The sequence below is a fragment of the Chroicocephalus ridibundus genome, chromosome 1 (assembly GCF_963924245.1).
Source record: "Chroicocephalus ridibundus chromosome 1, bChrRid1.1, whole genome shotgun sequence".
In the NCBI taxonomy this organism is placed as follows: Eukaryota; Metazoa; Chordata; class Aves; order Charadriiformes; family Laridae; genus Chroicocephalus; species Chroicocephalus ridibundus.
In genome coordinates, this window is record NC_086284.1 from 104,509,390 (window position 1) to 104,534,011 (window position 24,622).

Genomic DNA, 24,622 nt, shown 5'->3' on the forward strand with positions numbered 1-24,622 from the left:
CACCTTGAATCAAAGTCAAGTTTTGCCAGCAGAGGAATTGAAGAATAAAACTACAGGAGTTGGGGCTTTCATAGCCTGTCTTAAGGGCCAGAAGTCAGGATCATTGAGCACGTTATTAGCTGGATACGTTTCTGCTGCTAAAAGATCATTCTGATGAAATACCCTTGATAAAGAGATAAGGCTGAACACCACACATGAGACAGCTGCTTGGGTGAAGCCCAGAGCAGCATCAGGACCATAAACGCCTGGAAGCTACATTCCTGACTAGTCACATTAAAGAAAGATCATTTAGTCCTAAGATAAAACAACAAGTAAATCAGAGCTTAACTTCACCATTTCTGAAAGCCTCAGGTGATTCACCAAGGAAACAGTCTTAAATTAGAACGTTCTTCCATCTAATGAGATAGGACCAAGAACACAGGCTTGCATGGATTATTTAGATAGCAAACCACAGAAGTTATTCTGGTGAGGACAAATTCAGGGGTTACAGAAACATGAGATGCCACTTTGCTTGCTGGCAAACACAATCTCTGCAGAAGTTGGGTTTTTTTAAAAAAAACACCAATATTTTCCACAGTTGCAGGGTACAAAGCGTGGAGTATTAACAGTATGGAACAGAATAATCTGTTACCCATACCAGTAAGTCATCCCCAGTTCATGAACCTAAAAAAAAAAGCACATTACCAAACGCAGGCATGTCTGCTGCTCAGGCTGAGCACGGCTGTGGGGAGCAGGGGCAACGACCTGAACCCAGGAGATAGAGCCAACTATATGACTACTTGATGATTTTTCCACTGTCACAAAGAATTAGCTTTCTCTGCCTTAAGCACAATTTTTTTCCTCAATTTTGACAGGTACTTGCTATCTCAACAGACAAGCAAAGCCAGCTTTCAGACCCACCCTTAACTCTAAGCTACCTTTCCCCCCTTCAGCGCCCTTTGCATGAGGTCCAAGAGATCCACCAGCACAGCTGACATAGCTGACAACGGGGGAAACCAGAGGTTTTTTTCGGCAACAGCTTTGCATAGCAGAAAGAGAAAAGCAAAACACTAGGTAAGACTACAGGAGACTTGCATCTGTACGGGAGATGGGCAGGAAACTAGCTTCAGTGCAATATTGTTTCATCATGGGACGGATGCTTGTGGGACCTTGCCTCCTCGTCTAGGTCCGTGCTGCAGCACAGGGCATCCTGGAAACATCTCAGACAGATGCCTCTCCTCTCTATCTCAGGGACTATTTCAAAGCCAGGGTCTTTAAGGAAACCTCTATATATCTGAAGAAGAACTGCAGTTGACCCAAACACAAAAGCAGCCTATCAACTTTTATATGGATGTTCTCCATAACAGCTTCTGGCTTTTTGTTCCTCTCTGTTCCTCCTGGGTCATCTTCTTCACTACTCCTTTCACTTATTCTACTGTCCTCCTAGTCAATGCCCTTTCCCTTGCACTGCAAGTTCTTTTTGCTTTTGCTTTCTTGTAGGATCACTTTGCTTTCCTAAATTAAATGCATCCCATGGTATGAGGGTTGTGCAAAGGGGTCAGCACTCTCAGGCAGAGCTCCTGTGGGTTTTTTTTGCTTGTTTGGGTTTCTTGGATTTTCCTCTGATTTAGAATTTTCTCTGAAGCATACAGAGGAAATCTAGGGAACAAACTCTGCACTCAGTTACTCCAGGGTTGACTTAGCTCAAAATCCCCGATTTTGAGTTCATCCAGAGTTAGACCAAGGTAAGTGAAGACCGAATGTGCCCCAACGCATTTAATATACACAGCTTCCTCCACAGTGTACATGTGTGTGCATACACCTGAAAATTTCATTCATGCAGAAGGGAAAAACATTCAGTAGAGAAAATACTGTAGATGTTAGGTAATAATAAAATAAACACATTTCAGCTTTCATAACCTACTCAAGACATGCCAGTTATTCAGTTTTGCTCTCCTGAGTTTCAAGTAGGGGCTCTTTGTCTCTGCATCATGCCTATCTCCTGACTTGAACTCTTGACCAATATGGGCACAGAAATAAAAAATAAATAATAAAGCAAGTAATTACTCTGAATATGTAGGAACAGTAGCTCTTGACATTCAACACTTTGCTTTTGGCTAAACCTTTGCGGTGTAAATAAATAAATGGTTTTAGGTTATTCTGTGTTATGAGATAGAAAGATGAGTAATAGCCCGTATTTTTGGTTCCCGAGTCCTAGAATTACACTGTTGGAATGAATTACTTTCCTGAAGTTTATGGTGTGACACATCATATGAGCAATTGCTGCTTCTCTCGATCGTCGCACTAAAATAGTTCAGGTTGGGCTGAGGCGTAGTGGAGCGGAGGTGAGGGGGAAGCGCGAGCACCGCTCTTCTCCACAGATCCTCGGAGGAGACGGTGACATTGCTTACAGAACCGAACAGCTAAAACACCATCAGCAAATACAGGCACGTGTCATCACCCAAACAAAGGCACGCCTTTGACACACACACACACACGGGCGGAGGATTTTTGCCAGCTAGTGTTTTAGGAGGCTTTGTGAATCTGCAAGAGAGAGGCAGGGTATGGCGGGGGGGGGGAGTGTGGGGGGGTGGAGCTGACTGGCACCAAACTGCACAAAAACAGTCACAGCAAGGCCCTGAGAAAAAGCAAGAAGAGATCGTTTAAAGGCCCAAACGTTGGCTGGAGAAATCTGGAAGCCAGGGCTTTGGTTGCTGGATCACTGCTGCATCCAGAGAAGACACATTTTGCACTCTCTTCGTAAACAGTCATGCCCCGACATATAAAACCGCAAAAAAGCACGGAGCGTGGCTCACACACATCCTATGCCCCAGCATAGCATCCATACGTCCCTGCAAGAGGCACCTTTCGTGGTGGGCATCTCCCCAGACCTGCACCCTAACAGCACACCGAGCCCACGGAGCCGGTGATGGGTCTGTCGCACCACGCAGGGGGAACTTCCAGATGCTCAGTGAGCAGAAGTCAAAGTCATCTTCTCCCCCCACTGCCTCTTTCTGCTGGCTATTTATAACCCCGACAGTGACGTTTGGAAAAATCACAGGTCAAGCAGTAGTGCTTTCGGTAGTGAGGGAAAGATGTTTGCTTACCCAGAGGACATGCAAAGGTCCATTCAGACCACTGCCTGACTGCTCTGCAGCAGTCTCGTTTGGTCAGAGTGCCACTCAGTCTTACTGAGACTTTTTCTTTTTTTTCCTTCAGACCAACCCTCTATAAATACTCCTCGGTGCTGGAAACCTGCTTTGAAAACTTGTATTTTTCAACTTCTGTTGTGCTTCGATAAGAAATCCAAGGCATTGTATGCCTGCAGTGTACTGCTGATGGGAAACCAAACGTTGGATACCAGGATGAAGCTGAACACAAAAACATAATAACGGGGGGGAGGGAGGGCAGATCCAAGCCCACTGTAGAACCTATTTTCAACTACATACAACAATGATGGAAGGCAATACGGTTTCTGTTTTCGGTTGGTTGTTTCCCCCTTCCCCAAGCTCTATTCAAGCCACGGTTTTACAGTAAAATCGTCTATCCCTCTACCTGGCTTTCCCTGGTGAATCTCAAACTTTGACCAGTAAAGACACATCATTACTCCACCTGAATAAAACCCAAGTAACAACCATATGATGAGCAGTGAGTTCAGTCACACGGTACATTAGCACTCAGGGAACCCAGCTCTGAGTTCAACCTCGGCTTTCTTGCTTGCCAGCTCGGATGTCTTTGCACAGGCTGTTTCTTGGCAGAAGGATGCACCTCAATGGCAGCAAGCCCTCCTGTCTGCCGGAAAACAGGTTTTCTCAATGGCCTGTTTGCCGAGGCAAAGTCAAGAGGTCTCGAACAATACTCACGTCAGACACTTGCAACAACATGTAGAACAGCTTCATAGCAATGGCCCTGCCTGGAAAAGAATGTTATAACATGTTTAACCTTACAGAGAACAGAAGACTGCACGCGACCTTGCAAAATCAGGGTATGACATTTTGAGGACTTTTTAAAAGCTTTCCCCACTTACCCAACCACTTGAATTGTTTCCTTCTGCAAATTCTCTCCTAACTTTAAATAAGGGGAAGGCAGTTCCTGCAGACCGCTGCCAAAGGGAGCTCCAGCTGAATTGAGAGGAAACTGGTTTGAAAAAGAATCCAGCAAGCACTGTGGGATTTGGCCAGTAGACCAACATAGCATGAGAGAAGCAACTTCAACAGCAGGACAACCCCCTGCCTTTTCTTTTTTTTTTTTTTTTTCCTCCTTGGGTTGGTTTTTTTTTTCCCCTCCTCTTTTTTTACCAGAGTCTACTTCTGCTGAAGAAGATGCCAAGCCAGGCAGCAGTGCCGACTCTCAGCGCTGTCCTGGGCCACGGGCCATGGGAAGCCTGGTGCACCCTGGCCATTCAGATGAAGTTCAGAGCCGCAGGCTACAGGGTGCAGCTGAGGGCACAGTCAACGGGAAGGCCTGAGACTCAGTCTTCTGCACGTAAACCCACAAACCTTTACTGTTTGGTTTAAGCTTAGCCAGGAGAATGAGATGAAGAGCCGGACCATGTAGATATTTTACAGCCATCGTTAGTGCAAGCCCATCTCCAGCTCTTTTCTGAAGTGCCCAAGAAGGCTAAGGCGATGAATTCATATTCTTTTCTTCCATCCTTTCAGCGATAGCTGCCTGGCATCACTTGTAGCTTGCTTTGTATTTTACCACTGTTCTCACCACAAAAATCTGAGCTTAGTTTTCAAAACCGGCTGGTGATTTTGGGTGGCCAATTCAAATCATATTAAACAGACCTAACTTTGAAGCCTGCACAATTGTCAGCACAGTCCTGAAAGCAATCCCTTCAAGGGTATCTCAATTTGGGCAACCAACCAGCCAGGCATATAACAAGTTGCTTCTCACAACTGAATCCAAGGATTAGAAAATGCCAGCTTCATTCACTGGGTACAGTTTATTCTTTCTTTTATCTGTTACAGCTTAGCAAATTTTACAGTACAGCAAAGGAATCCTTTTTTATATAGCAAGTTCCAATATCTTAATAAATAAAGCATTAAAGAAAAGGATGATCAAAGCAAATGCATACTAGAAATCACTAAACTCTACACCTTCATAAAGGACCGCACATGTCCCACGCAGGACAGGGAGAAATCACAGCTCCTCCATTAGCACTGTCAGACACGGATGAGTCAACACACCATCACAGAAACGCAAACTTAACTTCCGCCATGGGAATGAAAACAAGGAAACTTTAAGAAAGATAATATGCTTGATGTTAGGCATTTGCCAGATTATCTTGTGGCCCATACCACCCAGTTCAGAGAAACTGTCTGAGCAGGCTCCCAGGGTGGCATTTTTGGTGGGACTCCCTTCAGCTGTCCTGCCTGGCTTCCCAGTTCCCTAGCAAACGTTACCACCCCCTTCTCCTTTCGAGAGCTGCTTTCAAAGAAAACCGCAGAGCATTTCTGAGAGTATCACAAGAAGGTAACCACTTCCTAACCATTCTGCTTACAGCTTCGTCATTCACTTCAAGGAAGCCAGCAATCATCCAAACCCACAGCAATGTGTAAAGGCAGACTTTTCCACAAGAATAAGGCCTGTCCTAAGGCCTGGGAAATGGCCATCTGATACCTTTTATATTTTCCTTGTATGCTTGCTGCAAATGGAATAGGGGGTCAGAGGCTGAGTTAAACACGTGCGTGCATGTGCACATACATGCTCTGTGAAAAGGCTGCTCAGTAGCTATACAATTAGAGACCCATGGAGGCTGTATGTTAAACAAGCAGTATCATCTCTTTTCTTCACACCTGAGTGGCAATGTTCAGTCTTTGATAGTTGTTGTATCTGCGCTTTGTAGGACAGCTGAATATATAGTTTTCCTTTTGTATTTGCTCTGACATTAGTAAAACCAGCCATCAAAAAAAGGTAGAGAGGAGTCACTTCTGTTAAAGTATTCTTTTCTTCTGCATCTCTGCCAGCGTAAGCCAAGAGTTTTGAGCTTAGCAGTACATAAAACCAGCTGCTGTAGAGGCAGGATAAATGCCTCAGTAGGCAGGAGGCCACTCTTTTTGTTGGCAGACTAGACAGAGGCAGGAAAGCTTGAAATCAGCCCCCGAAGAAATATAAGCTCTTCTAAATAAGAAAGCAGCTCTGAGTATGCTCACTCAAATACTTCAGATTCAAGGTAGCTTGAACGAAAAGAATCGAATCGCCAGGGGATAAAAAGAAAATCTTACCATTACCTACAACCCAAAGACGACCGTATCCAGCAATGCAGAAAAGGATTCAGGAGTACTTTAGATAAGCAAATGAACTTAAGTCCTCTTGATGCCACAGCCAACTTAAACATAATCCTGCAACGCATAAGCAGGATGTATTTGTTAAAGTAAGAAAAGGTATTAATTACACCTGTCCAAGGCACTGGGGACTATTATTAGATTACTGTATCCAGTTCTGGTGCCAGTAATTAAAAAAACGATGTTAAAAATTTGGAAAGAGTTCCTGAAAAGAGTTTCAGGAACAGTTTGAGGTCCAAGAACTGTTTGTCGTAGTAACCGACTGAAGCTCAAAATATTTAATTAGGAGAATGTTAAGCACTGACTTGATGATTTGCTGCAAGTACCTACACGAGGAAAAGATTACTGATAACAGAAAGTTCTTTAATCTAATAAAATAAAAATTAACTTCCCAAAAGGTAAATTGGGCAAACCCAGGCTATAAACGCGATCCATGTTTTTTTAGGTGCAGTGAAGTAATCATAGAAACATCTTATCTTACAGAGATGAATACAGACCTTGAATTTTTCCTCCCTCTTCCAAAAGTATGCAATAGCTCAACAAAACATTGATGCTCCTGAAGAGAATACTGGGGCTCATCTTCTATAGGAAGTCAGGCAGGACGATTGCTGGGATCCCTTTGGGCCTCAGGGCCTGTACATATGCAAAGAGTCTCTGGTCCCTGCGGAGAGCGGTGGAGGACAAGGCACGACACAGGAGGACGGGGGTTGACCTAGGCAAGACGCTCTGGGAGCCGTCAGCAGTCACATCAAGGGATGTAAATTTTGCAGGCTCTCCCTGACATCCTTGCTGGAGCTCCCCGGCGCAGAAGACATGAAGTGTCAGGAGGAGTCATGCAAATATTGACGCTGCTGCAGACAGCCCAACTCACCCACGGCTCTGCTGCCAACTGTATCAGCACAGTCAAATCAGTGTTTCCACGGGGAGACAGAGTTTTCAGGTGTCGAGGAACTGGTGTTCGTAAGGACATACTACAGGGCTCCCGCTACGCTAAGAGCAAGGGAAGAGCACGTGAAGGTTTTAAGACTGTCAGTATTGCAAGGCTGTGTGCACGGACTCCTCAGGGCTTCCTCACGCTCTCCACCTTAGTGCCCTTCCACACAGTGTGGCGTTCCCCATACTTCTGTGGTTCTTCCTCCCCTCTCCTCTTACTTCAGTCAGGAAGGAAGGAAACAGAGCGGAGGTAATTGCTGACTTAACACACCACTAATGCCTTGTCTGATGTGGTCCGTTTCCATAGAGCAGCTCAGCTTCACTGGAGGAGAGCAGTTCTGAGTAGTGTTTCTCTTCAACGTGCTTTTTAGTTCACATTGTATTTATGGGTAATTTCATGCCATTCTTCATGGGCAACTATTATAATCCTTTCCTGGACATACTTCTGCTCTGCTGTTTCCATAAAGCCAGCTGCCCCCATCCCTCTCATCTTCTGCTTCACTCCCTTTTCAAACAGCTGAAAGACGGACATATTCTTATCTGCTAGCATCTCTGCCACCTGAAATGGCCAGGTCTTTATAGCACAGTGACCAGCAGGAGATGGTTTTGAGACAAAGTGGGTACTGCAATTCTGCCCCTACCCAGCCGCCGTGAAAAGAAACCACCATGAATTACATTTTCCCTTGGCGCTATATGTCCAAAGCAGCAGGATTTGTACAACCCACAGATGCCACAGGGTCAGAGCCCAGCCCAGGAGCCTGGGAAGGAGGAACCGGTGCAGCTAAAGCACAGCCCCATCCACCACACATGGCTTGTGTTGAGTGGGTCATGGAGGGGATCTGTCTCGCCTCTGGCAGAAAGAAATCCATTCCAGTGACCTTCCAGTGCTCTCTTGGTCAACTAATTAATGGGGTAGCCATAACTGCATCCCCCAAGGGAGAGGAGCACATTTTTACCTCCCTGGTCTCTAAAGATATCTACACAAGTCAAGAGAGATTACGCAGAGACTGATGGAAATAGTGGCGGCAGAAAGCCAGGCGCAGAGATACATGAGGAGGCACTAAAGAGGTTCCAAAAGAAATCCTTACAAGCTTGTCAAAACCAGCCTCGGGGCCGGAGACAATCCCCTGCAAGGAGAATGCGTGTCTCTGAATGCCTGGGACAGATGGGTTTGCCTTGCCATTAACATGTAAAATATTATTAACATGTAAAATATTATTAACATGTAAAGTATCACTTTCCAAATATTTGCTGTTTTTCAGAAAAGGGCTTTTTGACCCCCATTCATAAGGTAAGACTGACATGCTGAATCACCGCCCAGCACTTTGTATGAAAAAACTCTTTGAACTCAAGGTACGATCAGCTCACAGGAAAGACATTTTTCAGGGCCTGCCACACAAGTGCACGGGGCGCCTGACGGGTGGTCACGGTGGCAGATGGAAAACCTAATCAGACCAGCAAGGTCCTCCCTTCACATCGACAGAAGTTGACGGCTACTCACAACCCCTCTGGAGGAGGCCAGTGTGCCAACCGCTGGAAGACGGAGGTCCTCTCCACCCAGACGTGGCTGTAAGAGGCTGTCGGGACAAGAAGTAGCCACCAGAGCCCAGGCATGACAAGGCACGGTTGATGTCTCGGTCGCAAGCCAACCGTATCCCATCCAGCTGTTTCTGATAAACCATAACTTGCCTTCCTAGTGCTGAAAACTTCTTCTGTCACAGCAAGATGGATGAACATCTCGGGTTACACGTGGGGAAGCAACAGCAGAGGAGCGATACCAAACGACATTCCTCCAACACCGATCCCTGCAGGAGAAACCTGGAGGCTCACTCCGCTCCCCATTTTCCTGCTCACGGACTCCTAATGTGTTTCACATTAAATAACCCCCGTTTCGCATTTTAGTGATCAAATGCATAACTGGACTTACGGAAGACCCTGATTTAAAGCACTTTAATACCTGGTTCTAAGGAGGAAAAAAAAAACCCAAACAAAAACCCAAAAGCCACTGCTTTTGAGGCCGAGGTAATGCGCTCCTTTGTAGTGATTTAAAACACAGTAGATAAAGCACTGACAACTGTTGAGAGTCAAGAAAAAGGTGTCTCCAGTAAAGTTTTTATATATAAATAATACGTTCTCTCCCTTAGCTCTGTGGACATTATTCACAGAAAATAAATTTATTCTCTGAAAAAAAAAATGTTTCCATGACAATCTTCCACAACAGGCAGAGAGCAAAGGAACTTTATTATATATATAACTTATCTTTTTTTAGTTCTCTTTGTTGCAATGATTTTTCTCATAGCGCTAGTAGCGCCCATCTTGCACCGCAAATGAGAAGAAGCCTCTTGGGCCTAGCGTTGAAGGTGCCAGACCCAGGGCTCAGCACTGCAACAGCGGAGCAAAGCATGGACAGAAAAGAAAACTTTGGTCAGGGCAGCACCAGCTTTCTATTAATTTTTTGCAGGTGGTCTCCCTGGGGCACCAGGGTAACTCCTCCCAGACTCTTTCCATGAGGATGAGGTTGGATCCTGCTCCCTGCTGGATCCTTAACGCTGATCAACGCACTGGTTTTGCAGGGATTCACCTTATCAGCTTAGAAACGGGTACCTCCGCCCTAGTGCGAGCCCCGGAGAAGCTAGGTGGCTTCTCTCTTACTCCAATAAAGCTTACTGGAAAAACCTACACAGTTCTCTTCATCAGCACGACATCCATCACCCTCCCTGAAGACACCGGCACCACTAGATTCATATCCTCTGGGAGATCAGCCACCAGACAACCCATCGGGGAAGCACAGCAGAAGTAGTTTCACGGAGCCATAGAAAGGAGAGGTTTGGGGTTTGGGCTCCTCAGATTATCTAAAAATAACAGCTAAGCCGATCTGAAGCTGAAGTAATGCAAAGTGTGGCTCCGTGGTAAGAAGAAGAGTACTTGAGATGGTCTGGATTTAGCCAGCAATGGTTTGCTTCGGTTCAGTTGTATCCTGTGCTACTAGGTGAGCACCAACACAGCAATCCACTTAATTCTTCTGGCTGGTATCTATCTACCCAGTCATTGGCTTTGGACAGTTTTACCTGGTTCTCCATAACCTTGAAGAGTAGCACAGTCAGCACATAAACTCTCAGCTCATTTTATACTATTGGTCATACAACACAACAGCTCGGGGTTTAGACTGATTATTACAATTCAGCCACCAGAAGATCTCTCGCACCATCTCACGACTGCTTTCCTTCTGGGGTTATATCCTTGTGAAGAGTAAGTGCTGCTCATTAATAACCTCCATCTTCCCAACAACAGCCAAGGAAATGACTCACGAGGGCAGAGGGGCAAAGATGCCTAATGTGTTACATCCACTGAAATGCATGAAGCTACGGTAGCATTCTCCAGCTCATTGGTACAAAAAGAGATACAGCAGACTGCAAGATGTAGAAAGCAAGACGTGTTTTAATTACCAAGACATTTATAGGTAACACATGCTTACAAAAACAGGCACACAGCTTTACGCATCATTAAGTATGTTAAAAATACAAAACTTGCAAGAACAAATACAAGGATCCAGATGTGAGCGTCGCGTAAGAACTACACCTGGTGTCAATTCAACCTAAACACTTGGCTTCCCTCAATCCCGCATATGCCACTAGAATTATAACAGTCTATACGAAAAGCAGCACATTGCTGACATGCACTGTTAGTGACATCCTTAAAACTGCTGAATGTAAACTTGAAAGCAGATTAACTCAAGAGGATAAGCAACTGCCACATGTGCATGAATTCAGCTCATTGCAGAACAAGTTGCAAGCTACAGCTGAAAATTATTAAAGCAGTCTTCCTGGAAGACAGACCGCACTAATGAACTAGGCTCTCTTGCCTATTTTAAAGCCTATTCCAACTTACGCCAAGTATGCAACATAGAAAAGGGTTAGAGAGAAGAGTGTGGCTTTATAACAAGTGCCTGATGCAACTGGTTATTCTCCAGATAACAAACTGTTAGCAGGCGATCGTACAGCAAACTGAGCAGCTAGGCGCACGTCAGCAATTTGGCATGTATTCTCTCATGCTCAAATTCTTGCATGCTCCGTAACACGTATCGGGGAACACTATGCTGACACAGCAACCTGTCTTCTCGTCCTGCTTCCAGCCAAGTGCTCACTGATGCCATTGCAACCATGGCACTGTCCTTCAAATAATTTCTGAAGTATCAGATGTTAACAAAACCATATGTTTAGTAGCTTCAATACAAGCTATGCATCTGCACACACACACACAAACCTCTGTGAAAAGAATAGTGTGAAAGCAAACGCTTAGAATCAAGGAAACATCAAAATTCACGCTGCAGAAACACCATCATTTCGTTCCCTTGCTGCATATAATTAAGAGCAGCATAGCATCCCGCTGCAACAGTTGGCAGCCGTTAATAAAAGTGAACAATATCCTGGGAGAAGGCCACTGTGCAGATTTGCAGTAAGCACTTTTCAAAACAAGCTTTTTTTTGGGATAGAGATAAAATTTAAAAGTATGGAGAGGAACAGGTAAGAAGAGAACTACTAATTAAATACTTACAGTGAGAGAATGAACGCATCTAGGAAACTGATACACAAGTATCACTGGAGGAAGAACATAAAATAACAGATCAAATTTCAAATTAAGACCCTATGGCTTTACCCTCTGAGCCATTAAAATGAATGAAGACGTTCCAAGTTTCAGTTTTACCTCACAATATTTGGGGGAGAAAAAAGGAAAGGGTTGAACTGAAAGACCAGTGACCACCTTAGGAACTCAACTTTTGTTTGCAAGGAAGTAACTTCCTGGCCTATTTGGCTGGCAAGGTGGTTTGAGAGTCAGTGACCCACACACACACACACTCACGTCCCCAAAACTCAGAAATCAGACAAAAGTAAAGATCCTAGAACTGTGCCTGAGTATATAACAAATTTCCCAGGTTTTAAGCCAGTACTACTACTTGGGCAACCCCCAATCTTGAGATACAGACAAGGTTGACAATGGCAAGTCCCAGTGGGAAGGCCCCACCAGTGTTGGTTTCCCTGATGAAGAGCAGTGATGCCGCAGGGGGAGGCACGGTTACTGAGAACATTAACGGGGCAAGATCTCACCCCCCAACACACTCAAAGGCCTTTGGCCACCAAGTCTCCGTTCCCTGCAGTCTGTGGTGGAAGACACGGGAAAATTGTGAATTTACTCAAGACAAAATTAACACCGTGACATGTGAAAGTGTATATGGCATCGTAGCATCTGCTGCTGTCTACTGGAACCACTTTTGTCCATATTTCTCTGCGCCCACCTGCCTATATTGTCTTAAACGGTTGCTAGAAGACAGAAATGGTGCGAAATGAGTTGCTCCAGCCTTTGCTTCAGGTAGGAGGTCCTGACGGGATCAGATGAGAGCTGCCTCCTCCATCCTACCGGAGAAGGGGACGGAGGCATCTGCAGTGAGAGGGGGCTCACAATGGGAAAGGTGGGGTGCAGGGCCAGGGACCGATACCATCACATATGGACCTCTCTATACTCTCACTTGGGTAAAGCCTGCTTAAACTGACGGCCTGTGCCGAGTCACAGGAGGTATTTTGGGAGACGGCTGCCTCGGCTGATGCAGAGCAGCCACGTAACCCGCAGGACCTGCATCTCGCAGGGACTCCCCGGCAGGCAGCTCCAGCCCCACCTCACTCCACACCTACTGAAAAGGCTGGGAGCTGCACCCGCTCCCCCCGTGTGCTCATCGAAAAGCGCTTCAGAAGGCGAAGGCAGGGCACGAAGTTCGCACAGAAACATGCTGATTTTGCACAACGTGCCACCAGCAGGCAACAGCCGTGCAGATGCCCTTTGGAAACACCTCCCTCCTTGGGGGAGCGAAGGGAGCGAAATAAGCATTTCCAGCTCTCTGCAGGGAGGCTGCTCTGCCCACCTACCCACCCCGGCACCTCCAGGGTGCCCAAATACACCTCTTTTTTTTTTATTATTATTTTTTTTACCTCTTTAATACAGAAATGCATTCTGAACATGAACTCTTCTCCGAAAAGGCCACTTTTAATATTAATTGCTTTGCCTTCAATAGAAAGAACTGGTAAATTGTATTTTTAGCCGCTGCTTCCCACTGTTGCAGAAAGCCACTTGACTTACTGTAACTAAAAATATACCTTTTTCAATCTTAACAATAGCGCCAAAGAAAATGATAAACAAATTTTTTGGTGGATGAGAAATCAAATGATTCAATTTGCCTCAAGGACTCTTTTTTCACAGTGCTAAAGATTACACCTAAAAGTAGTTAAATGTAATCTCGGCTCAAGTTTGTAAGAACTTTGGCTCACTGTATCGTCAATACATTGTCACTTCGCAACGCCATATGGAGTTATTTGGACATTTCATCGAGGTCGCCAGCAGATAACACAATCTATCTGGTCTACTAATGGAGCCTCATACCACCCCCACCGCAGTGATGGTAACATAATCTCAGCTGTCTAGAAATGCAAAAAATCTTTATCTTGAGCTATCTGCCTTTCCCCGATTCCCGTCGCCCAGCGACTGACCCTTCTGAGCCCCAAGCAGAAGGCTTGAAACAATCTGAGAGTATATTGTGCCCGGGCTCCCAAAGTTAGCTGAATAACAGTACAGCTAACTCAGCAGGGTTTCAGAGCCACAATTTAAAGCTAAATTGGCTTGCTCTTCATAGAGGAACTATGCTTCCTTAGGATTAGCAATAAAGACTGCCTGAGCTGATCTGACAAATCAGCCTTTTACCCAAAAATGTCAGATTATAGGCTGCGATATTTTTATTCAAAAGCAATGGAAAGAATAATCTGTTCAACATTCTCCTGCGCTCAGCTAAAACACACTTAATTGCATCAGGCACTACCAAACATTTTTCAAGCCCAGAAAATAATAACGTGCCTGACATTATGGCAACATAAACCGCAAGAAGTACAGTAAAAGATTTGATTTGAAGTCCAATGCTAAAGACGTTCATAGGGAAGGCTTAAAAAAAAAAAGTCTCACCTCAGCTCACCCTCTCTCGTGCTGAGGTGCCTGTAGGAGCTGCTGGTTCCCATCCTACACGGGTCACTCAAAACGCATCGTCCATCAAACTGCCCTCGAAGCAACTGGTAAAGTAACTAGCGTTTGGCCCGAAGTATATAACATGTCATGCTCTCTTGAAGACCTCTTTAGCTTCTAGCAATTTTAGGGTGAGGTAATGGCAGATTTTTGGCACCCGCTCCGCACTGCCTTGATTCTGTACAATGCATTGTGTCAGTGCGATGGATCCGAGCCTAGCTGGGGACTCATTAATCCACAGATTTCATTTCTAAACACACAATTTTCTGAAACAACAACGCACATTAACTCCTCCGGAGTTGCTAAAGTCTGCTGCAAATCCAAACCTGTTTGGGCCCCCCTTACTGAAGTTAGGTATTTTGGTGACCATAATGGCCCGCACTCTGCCAAAACAGCTACCGGACGTTAGTAGTAAGACCCCTACTTTCCACTATTATGGCAATTTTATTGCAATTTAGGCAATGTCCTTGCTCAACAACGGGCTCACAAGAGAAAAATCAGATGTCAATTATTATTTTTTTTTTGCTTTCAAAATACGTGCAGGCACTAATCCTGGAATAATAGGCTCATAAAACATCAGCTTAGAAAAATGCAGCAATTACACCGATCCAGCGAGCTGTCCACGGGAGACGGCTTTGTTTCCACATTTTGCTTCGCTGAACTCCACTTGCGAGCGTATTAAGTACACACTCCTGCAGATTAACTTTTCCTCTGCAAGTGAATGGACTGGGAGACTACACACAGCCCATTTCTGGCTCACCCCAAGGAAGAAGGGACAGCATCAGGCCCTTACGGAGCAATCTTCTCTTCCAGCCTCTGGAGGAGCATGATGTCGCTCTTGAGGGATCTTCCCCCGAGACAAGACAACTTTAGGGACAGAGGTGGGTAGGGAGAGAGGGCAACAGGTAACTGTCACATGCAGCTGCTCATGCCATGTCTCAGACAGCTGCGTTAACTCCAGCCTGACTTTGGCCACCAGATCTCTGGAGGAGGAGGTCTCTGCTGACCATCGGTGTCTCCTGGGCTCAGACGCTGGCACGGTCGTAACTAACTCTCCAGCACCTGGCCCGCTGTTCACCGAGATTTCTCAGAAGGTACAAATATAGCTTAATCAATGGATCTGTCCCTTCATGTACCAGAACACTCTCGTGGAAGGACTTTGCCATGGAGATAAACCATTTCTTACGCAGAACGTTCTCTTCCCACAGAACCTCCTCCCATGACCTGCTCCCACTGCTCCCCACTTTCATGCCGCCTCGTGCTTTCGCTCCTGATCCCATTCCCATCCTTGCCAGCCTCAGCCTCCTCCAACGCAGCCTTGCACTCCGAAAGAAAGGAGTCCGGGTAAGCAGATGTTTTTCTTCTCTTCCTCATATCACAGGCAGAGCTCAGTCGCCCGTGGTGGGCTCCATGTAGGCAGAGCTGCCAGCAGCTGCGAGGCAGAGCCAGTTTGGGCACGTTTCAGCTGCCTTTGGCTGGAGGCCACGCAACAGCTTGGTAGAGGAATATGCCCAGAAGAGTTGAGTGTCCATCAGCTCTCTACTGGGGGTGAAATTCTCACGTGGGGTCACGCGTGGGACGGAAAGCATTTGCCCCTCCAGTTAGAAGGAGGAACCTTGCTGACATGGGACCTCACCTGAAGCAAATCATTAATTACTCTTATCTCCTATCCATGAACTCGGATTGCTTACCCATAAATTCCTGGAACTAAATAGGTGGATTTTCTGGGAAGGTGGACCCTTGATTAGTCAATTTGAAACTGTGCAACTGATCTTTCACCCACTGAAGTCAACAGCAAGAGCTTCCTTTGATCCCATTGTACCAGATCAGGTCAGACGGAGCTCAGAGATCATCATCCCTGTCCACAAATACGGACGTGGTGGCTCAGCAGGAAGGAAGTGTGATTCTCCTAGAGTTTCTGCTTGTCACTTTGCTACAGTGTGTGTTATTCAAGACACTGAGGAGGGGAAAAAAGAAAAAAAAAGAAAAAGCAGCAGGCCGGGGAGCTGAGACGGAGGGGCGTGTGGTGGGTCTTTTTATTTTTTCCCCTCTTAACAGACTGAGATAAATGTAGCAATCCAAAAACGTGGAGGTGGGAAGTACGTGTGTGTGCATGTGCCTTTTATCAACTGGAGGATCATTGGATGTATCTGTTACCAAGGAGAAGCACACGCTTGGTAACAGAAGAGAGGAAAATTATTTTTTTTGCATTCCTATATGATAATAATCGCTAACCTTATCATTTTTCTCATGATGAAATTCAGCACCCTATATTAAATTTCACTCCGTGACAAATTTACTGGAATGAAAAGAGAAAAGAAAAATATCCAAGAGTGCAGGAATGCAAGCTACCGAGATGCAATCGTAACAGCAGCACACTTAGAGTGCTGCTGGAGCTGGAGGAAATTACACTGTACTTAAGCCCCGCTGGTCCAAGGAGCTTTCGGTAACAACAAGGCGTCCCGCTTTGGGTAGCCCCCTGTTAAGGATCTGATAGAGACAGGAGTCAGATAGCTCAAACGAGAGCAGCACAACTCTTCGTCCGGGGGCCCTAGCGGGCTTCCCCTTGCTCTGTTTACCGCCCAGCCGAGCCCCTACTACTCTTTAAAACGTTGTGACATACCCTGATTGATGGGTAAAAGCCTCCGCTGGAGGGTTCTGGATAATAAACAAAAAGCAGAGACCCTCTGCGGACTTTTCTTATCAGCACCCTGGGAGAGAAAAACAAAACAAAACAAAACAAAACATCCAGGGTGCATCCCGCATCTTTTGCCGAGCAGTGATAACAACTTCTAATTGCCAAACTGGAACCCTTTCCTGCAGAGACACGCACCCAGCATCTCCCACCGCTCCGCTGAGCCAGAAGTACCTCTGATACCTACATATGATTCTATAATTCCTCCTGCATGTACCTACACGTGAAAGGTCGCGACCAGCCTGCACACCGTGACCCGTCCTCGGCAATGCAAGTCTCGACGTTAGAAACGTGTTTCTGACCGCAAAAAATACGTAAATAAATGGGGGGGGGGGGGGGGGAGGACAGATCAAGGCAACTGAAGCGTTTCAAGAGGAACGCAAAATCCCAGCCACGGGAATCTCGGGGCGGGAAGGGGAAGCGCCGCTCTCCCGCCCGCGGCGTGGGGCAGCGGGGAGCGGGGCAAGGAGGGGAGGGGGAGCCCCACGCCGCCCCGGCTCGGTCTCCTCCGGCGGGGGGAACCCATTCTCCCGGCCGGCGGAGACCCAGCACCCCCATCGCACACCGCCAACACCCCCCACCCCCGACACACACACACACACACACACACCCCCCCACCCGAGGGGGTGCCTGGCGGCGCCGGTCCGGGCGCGGTACCTTCTCTCCGGTGAGGACGTGCAGCCCTTCCCGGACCTTGGCGAAGGAGCCTTCTCCCAGCTTCCTGCCGATCAGGTAGTTGCCCACCCGCTTGGTGTGCTGGAAGTCGCGGAGCCGCTCCCGCGGCGCCGCCGCCGCCGCGCTCAGCCAGGCGGACAGAAAGCTGACCTCCGCGCCCGCCGCCGCCGCCGCCGCCGCCTTCCGCGCCTCCCCGCCGCCGCCGCTGCCCGCCACGGCCGGCGGCTCGCTCAGGAGCCCGTCGCCCGCCGCCGCCGGCATGCCCGGCCCTGCCGCTGCCCTTGCCCCAGCCGCTGCCGCTTTCCCCCGGCCCGCCGGGCGGTCACCGGGCGGGCAGGAAAGTTGGTGAGGTTGGGGGGGTGAAAGAGGGCCGCCGGGCAGGCTGGGGCGGAGGGGCCGGGGGGCGGAGCGGGGCCGGCGGGGGGCCGGGGCTGGGGCGAGCCGGCGGCGCGGTGCCCCGGGATGCCGCCCCTCATTGGATCCGGCGCCTCCTTCTCTCCCCTCCTTCTCCCTTCTCCCCGGCGGCGGCTGCAGGCGTGAGGCGGGGAGGAGGGGACCGGGGGACGGATGGAGGGAGGGACCGGCGGAGGGAAGGAGGGGGGGGAAGTAGGGGGGGGAAAGGGGCTCATTCAGTTTGAATTTGCGGTAATTTAAGCCGCTCGCAGGCGGCGGGAGCAGATGCGATCCGAACCCGGCAGCCGGGGTGTTTTCAGATCCGGCTGGTCCCCTCCTTCCCCCCCGCGCCCGGCACCCCTAAACCGGAGGTGGCAGCGCATCCCTCTCTGGAATTGAACCAGGGGTCCCGGTTCCCGGGCAGCTCCGGGACTCGGTCTGCGTGTGGCTCTCCGCCCGGGAATATCTTTTGTGCTGTTTTTTTGTTGTGGTTTTTTTTTTTTTTCCCCTCCCCCCACCCCCCCATCTTCCTTCCCGAGCGCCCCTGAACCCTCTTCCCCCCCGTGTCGGGGAAACGTGCGACCGCGACGCGATCGTGAGCACCCCGCTGCTCCGGCAGGCTCCGCTCCCCGCCTCGTTCGCCACCCGCTTCTCCATCTTATCCCTCCCGGCGCTCGGCGCTCCTCTGCCGGCGGCCTCCTCCTCCTCCTCCTCCTGATTTGCACCGCGGGGTTCCTGGCCGAGCCCCCCCCGCCCCCGCTACCCCCCAGCCTGCATCCCCCAAATGTTTTCCGGGGCTCGGCGGAGCGGGAGGAAGGAGGCGACCTGGGCACCGATCCGCCGCAGGCTGCCTCCAGGGGACGGTCTTCCCCACCTCGTGGGAGAGGGAGAAGAAACGGGTGTTTTGCCGTTTTCGCTGCCCAGCCCCCTTCCACCCAGCTGGAGGCTGCGCTGGGCAAACCGGAGGCGCGGGGAGAGGGGGAGAGCAGGGGACGGGAGACGAGAGGGAGCCGGCAGAGCCACCCTGCTCTGACTTTCCGACGGTCGGTGATGCTCTACCCTGCTTTGACTGACCGACGGTCAGCGATGCTAGCAGCCTTCAGCTCAGGCGGTGGACGACCGAATGAAACGGTTAATTCGCTGAAACGCCTCAGGGCTCGTAAGGATTTTAACCTAAAACCTATGGGATCGGCAAGAAAGTAATCAAGGACTACCTATTCATCCTTAAGCTCAATCTACGTTTTCAAGTTTTGCCCGCGTAGCTGTGTTAGTTAATACCTTGTAAAAAAAAGAAATCACGCGCACCCTAGCAGATGTCAGAGCTATGTCAGCAAAACCTCCCATAAAGATGCAGTTGTACCTGATGAAAACCGGCTTAGAGCTTTGCTGCAATCACACTCCCGCCCCATGTGAAGCTGTTTTTCCCACTAGAGGGCTGGCTAGCACAACTCTCCCTGCACACACACTGCCACCTCTTTTTAAGCTCTTCTTTTACTCCTTAAAAATGTCAAGCCGATCTTACACCACGCTGCTGTCCCATACCCCTTGCTTCTGTCTTGACTCCGCGTCTGTCACTTCACTGGGAGAACTATACCCCTCCGGTCCCTTCCACTGGAGTAGTCTAGGCTGCATCACTAATTGGATTTTGACTGGGATGGGTGTCGATGAGCCATGTGCTCCTTCCACACCACCTTTCCTTGACATCATCGCTTTCGTAAAACTTCCTAATTTAAGCCAGAGCTGAGCAACGTCATGATTTTACCATGCCAATCGTAATGGATAACAATTTATAGTCTCCCCCATGTCAGTCCAGGCTTCCCAAGACGTAGTTAATCAGATTAAAACATACCCAGGTCTGGCTTTAGGCAAAAGGTGGGCAGCTACCCAGGGAGGCTGGAGGTGAGGAGCTCTGGGCTGCCTGTGTGGGATGAGGCATCGCTGCCGGAGGCACTGGGCCCTGCCACCTTCTGGTGACCACACGGCTGGGGCTGGTCGGGGTGCAGATGGGGTACGGGCCCTCTCCAGCCACCACGCAGCAGCCAGCCAAACGCCCTTGGCTCAACCATGTCAGGAGTCATGACAGTCTGCTTCCACACTTGGGAGCAGTCCTTCTGCAGACCCCTTCTCTTTTCTTGTAGGGGTAAGAAAGTGTCTAGTCTGCTGGAAAGAGAAGGGGAGGAGATGGAGGGAGTGGGTGCCCACGCTGCGTGGAGACGGTGGTGACAATGGTGTGGGACACAGGCCCCCACTTCAAGGCAGAGGCGTACAGGGAAGGAGAACTGGGGGAGCAGACTCGCGCCACAGATTTCTGGAGCTCAGCTGGCCACCTTCCCCCAATCAACTTCAGCTCCCTGAAACTTTGACTGACCCCTCCAACGTGTATTCCCTGTGGCTAAATACAGAGTGGTTCCATTCCTGAGAACCCTGGGACAGGCTCCACACCACCACGCTCAATGATATATATGTTTTCAGATGAAATTTCAAACAAAACAGAGAACCGGCACTGTCCCAGTAGGCAGAAACTGGAGAAGGGAAAGCTCCAAAGCCAATAAATAATACTTGGTTTTAAAATATACACTCATCCCGTGCTCTGGATACATTTACAAATACTAGAGTACACAGCCACCTAAAACAAAAGTCTGCACGTTCCCCGACCTACCACTATCCTGGGAGCAGTTCGGTCCCCTGCGGGAAGGCGTAGGAACACAGGACCATGACACGCTGCCTTGTACTCATGGCTGCTGGGCTGAAGTTGTGCTCCTCATAGCTGGGGTGCACTTCGACGTGACACATCCCTAACAGCAAAACTGGTCCTGGCCCTGCTCTCCCACCAGCGAGTTTGTGCTGCTGTGCTATAAACAGGGTTAGTGAGGCGATCCAGGCTTTTTGAAAGTGCCAGGAAGTTTAAGACAACTCTCCTACTGGCCTGTGCACCAGAAAAACGTAAATGGAAGTGCAGAGTGAGGCAGCGCAGGTGCCCCTGCACCGCACTGTGCTGTCATCCTCAAATTACCCCTGTTATCAGACCTTCCTGGCCCTCCTGAATCAACTGGGATTGATAAACCTGGCTCCCAACAAACCTGAGCTGTCCAGAAGAGAACTTTATGGATATTTCCTAAATCAAAGCTGGAAGCGGGAAGGTGCCGGGAGCATCCCTGTGTTTGCAGGGAAGGTGACTCAGTCCTTGCACGGGTCAGGACAGTGGCAAGACGAGACTGTTCAGCAGTGAGCCTGGGTCTACGTCACAGACTTCTCCGGTCAGCATGATATATGTGAGGTTTTTAACAATATTGTTGTTTGGGGGGAAAAAAAAGAAGAAAAAGCTGTATTGCAGACAGTTACATTGGAATAATAAAAAGTACATATTGCTTTCTGGTTGTGGAAAGGCTATATTCTATATTATTGAAAGATATGACTATGCTAAGAGGGTATGAAACTGTATTTGCTATATAGCTGTTCTCGTAAAGGACCAAGTACATGTTTCAGACAGACAATGCAAGAATTCCCAAGTGTCTGCTATGCAGGGAACTGGAACACGGAAATAGGAAACATGGCTGCCCAAGAAAATGCTGAAAGACACGCCTGGATGCAGCTCCTGGCTAATCCCTATAGGCAGCGATGGCGCGCAGAGGAAAGGCGTAGCCCTGTTTCGGCAGCGACGGCGTGCCCTCGGGCAGGAAGAGCTGTAAGGTGAAGAACGCGTTAGTTAGCAGCAGGAGACCAGCTCGTAGTTTAAGTGGCAATATGTGCTACCCAGCAAGAGACGCTCAGCATGCACAGGCCTGCAGCCTCCGCTCCCTGGCTATGGAGCTCCTCCCAGCCACCCCACGGCACCTCCAAGAGTGGATGCCCAAAATGGGACGCACATCAGCGTCAGTGAATCCTTACTGGCATAGGAGAGGTGGGCTGAGACCACCTGCCTCCATCGCCTGCTTCCCTGCTGGTGCTGCCTGGGGATGGGGGGGAACCTCACCCACTGCAAAACAAACCAGACCCTTCCCTTGCCCAAAGGAATATGCTTTCAGACAGACAGACAGAGGCGTGTGGCTTTTTTTAGGCTCGCAGTTCCCACTTGGCTAACAGAAGCATGGTCTTGGCCACTGTGATGATTGAACAGATGTTAATGGTATGTTTTCCAGTCAAACACCTGAAAATCAACCTCTTTTAAACCTAAAACTGGCGACAAACGGCCATTGCAGCAAACATTAGGAGAGCTCTGAAAGAACCCAGTGAATATTTTTTTTTTAATTGACTCAGCTCGAGGACTTAATGAGTTGACAGTATCCTTTTAAACAGGCGAGACTGCTGCCTTCTCACGATTTCTATCCTGTCCAGCTGTGCCCATCAGGGTGCAGTCTGGATGGAAGGGGGATCAAAGGCTGCATTCATTTCTGTCCATGCTTTAATTTAAATTTAACTCCAGTGTGCTTTATTTTGAGCTGCAGTCTTTCTAGGTAATGACATTTTCTGATTAACTGTTGAAATTACTAATGAATTAAAGGCAGTAGTCTGTCTTCAGGTTGCGAAAGCTGTAATAACAAGACCCTAAAAATAATTTAAAGCTTGATTTAAACCCGTGAAAGTGAAGAAATTCAGCATTGCCCTGAACAGTATTGTCCTTTGCCAACTTCAGCATTTTAAAATATTGTAGTAAAATGTATTATCGGCTTGCAGACTGGGAGTTTCGCAGCCATGAGGAAGACTGAGGCCCCTGGGCCCAATCCCCAGTGTCAGGGTCTACCTGGGCTGAATCCTCCAAGGGGTCAAACGCTACAGACGAGTCCCCGGGCTACAGTACCACATCCAAGGAGGATGTGGCTGGGGTTCAGAGCTGGAAAATGCTGGTCCAGCAGCAGGATATGGCACCGCAAAGGAGGCGTTTGTGAGCCTGAGAGCCCGTCAGCAAAACATTTCGCCTCACCGTGCTGTTGCCTCTTCTGGTGCAGCTGGCGGTGGCAGCTTTCCAAGCGCTTCTCACGGAAGCACGGGGCTGTCGCCTGGGATGCTCGAATTCTCCTTACGCCTCACCTGCGTACGCGATTCACATCAATTGCTCTCACTCATCCTTCTGAAGAGATGTGAGATCCTTGAGGGAAGGAAGGATGAAATCTCAGCTTATTTCAATGGCACGATGGTAAATGAAGAAGCGGGTAAACTCATAATTATGCTGCACGAGAGCAATGAGTAAATTCTGTTCTGGTCAAATTAAAAGTGGGCAATTTACCATTTACCTGCCACATCACCAGGCCTTTTGAAGCCAATGGTTAACTGCTGACTTCAGTCAGGCTGTAGGAGAAACCCTGACTTAGTACTAATATCTTAGGTTAAAAAAAAAGAAAAGTCATCCTGTTATTGCTTATGCTCTCTTAGGTATTTCATTCTGCTTTAAAATAACTCTCTTTTTTTGCAGTTTGGTGTTTGGGGCTTTTTTATAACTCTCTAGTTTTGTAATATTTGGGTTTCAGATATGACAGGGATATTAATTTAAACCGGATGGTTTTATTATGCTTTTTGAAGTGACAACGTATTTGTATTTTTTCTTCAAGAATTTAGAAGACACGTTTTTTGGCAGCGCTTAAATCCCTGTCTGAGTTCAGACTGACACAAACCTAAGTTTCCTGTTGCCTGTACGGCAAGGTGCCCTTTCTCCCCTGTGCTGCAACGTGGGTAGCAGCGAAGAAGACAGACCTTTCAGTATGACAGTGAGGTCCAGTATCAACTGATAATGTTATGACTGCCGTGCCTACCTGCGGGTACTGCCGATACCATTCAGCTGACAGTGCCCGTGCTGCTTCTGAATGCATGCAGTCTTGTAATCATAGAGAATGAATGAATGTACTTCACCTCCCAATGCTTGCAGCAAGAGGATTTCCGCAGTTAAGGTTTCCTAAGCTTAAAATTTGTATTTGAAAAACATTGAACAAATTTTGTCCTCAAAAATATTCAGAATATATACATATATATACACATATATACACGCAAAAGTACCTAAGTAAGCATTGAAACTATTTGGTGAGTTTTACAGAAATATGTTGGCGCCACCAAAATCTCCTGTTTGCTCTCTGCCCTGCAGCTTTTGTGATGTAGTTCTCTGCAGCCAATATATACATCGAGAGCATGTGATGACTTGGAGGTGTCATAAACCAAATTGAATTTAGTATCAAAGTAGTTAGCAGGGGGTTGCTGTATTGATGTTACTCTTTTTCACATTTCATTAAGAAGTTCAGTTTTTGAATTTAAATTAAACTGCTGTGAAACCCTCCTTGCAGTGCATGGTGTCATAAAATTTAGGACCTTGAATTCAAGTTTCATTTACATATGAGAGAACACAAGAGTATTGCATAATTATGCCTACGTGAAATACTTTGTATTTTCAAAAGCCTTTAGATATCAGTGATGGATGGCATATAAGGAAAAAGGAAATCAGACTTTTGTGAATCTCTGGAATCATCACGCAGAAAAAGATGTGAGATATTACGAATGCTGACAAAGCCCCTTCAGTGGACTTCTTGGGTCAGCTCCATGGTGTCACGCTGGCACACTGTTATTGGGCTCTAAGAGTGATTTAAATGCATAATGAGAACAAAGGTGAGCGTGT

At 47.9% G+C, this 24,622-nt stretch overlaps 1 protein-coding gene across 2 annotated transcripts in view; it reads right to left on the reverse strand.

Annotated features, from left to right (window-relative positions):
• Nucleotides 1–18,161, reverse strand: part of HUNK (hormonally up-regulated Neu-associated kinase) — a 60,505-nt gene extending 42,344 nt beyond the window's left edge. For both annotated transcript variants that reach the window (XM_063346737.1, XM_063346730.1), the window contains exon 1: nucleotides 17,614–18,161. In XM_063346737.1, the coding sequence (XP_063202807.1) occupies nucleotides 17,614–17,892 (279 nt within the window). In that variant the 5' untranslated portion in view covers nucleotides 17,893–18,161. The remainder of the gene's footprint in view (nucleotides 1–17,613) is intronic.
• Between the last annotated feature and the right edge of the window lie 6,461 nt (nucleotides 18,162–24,622).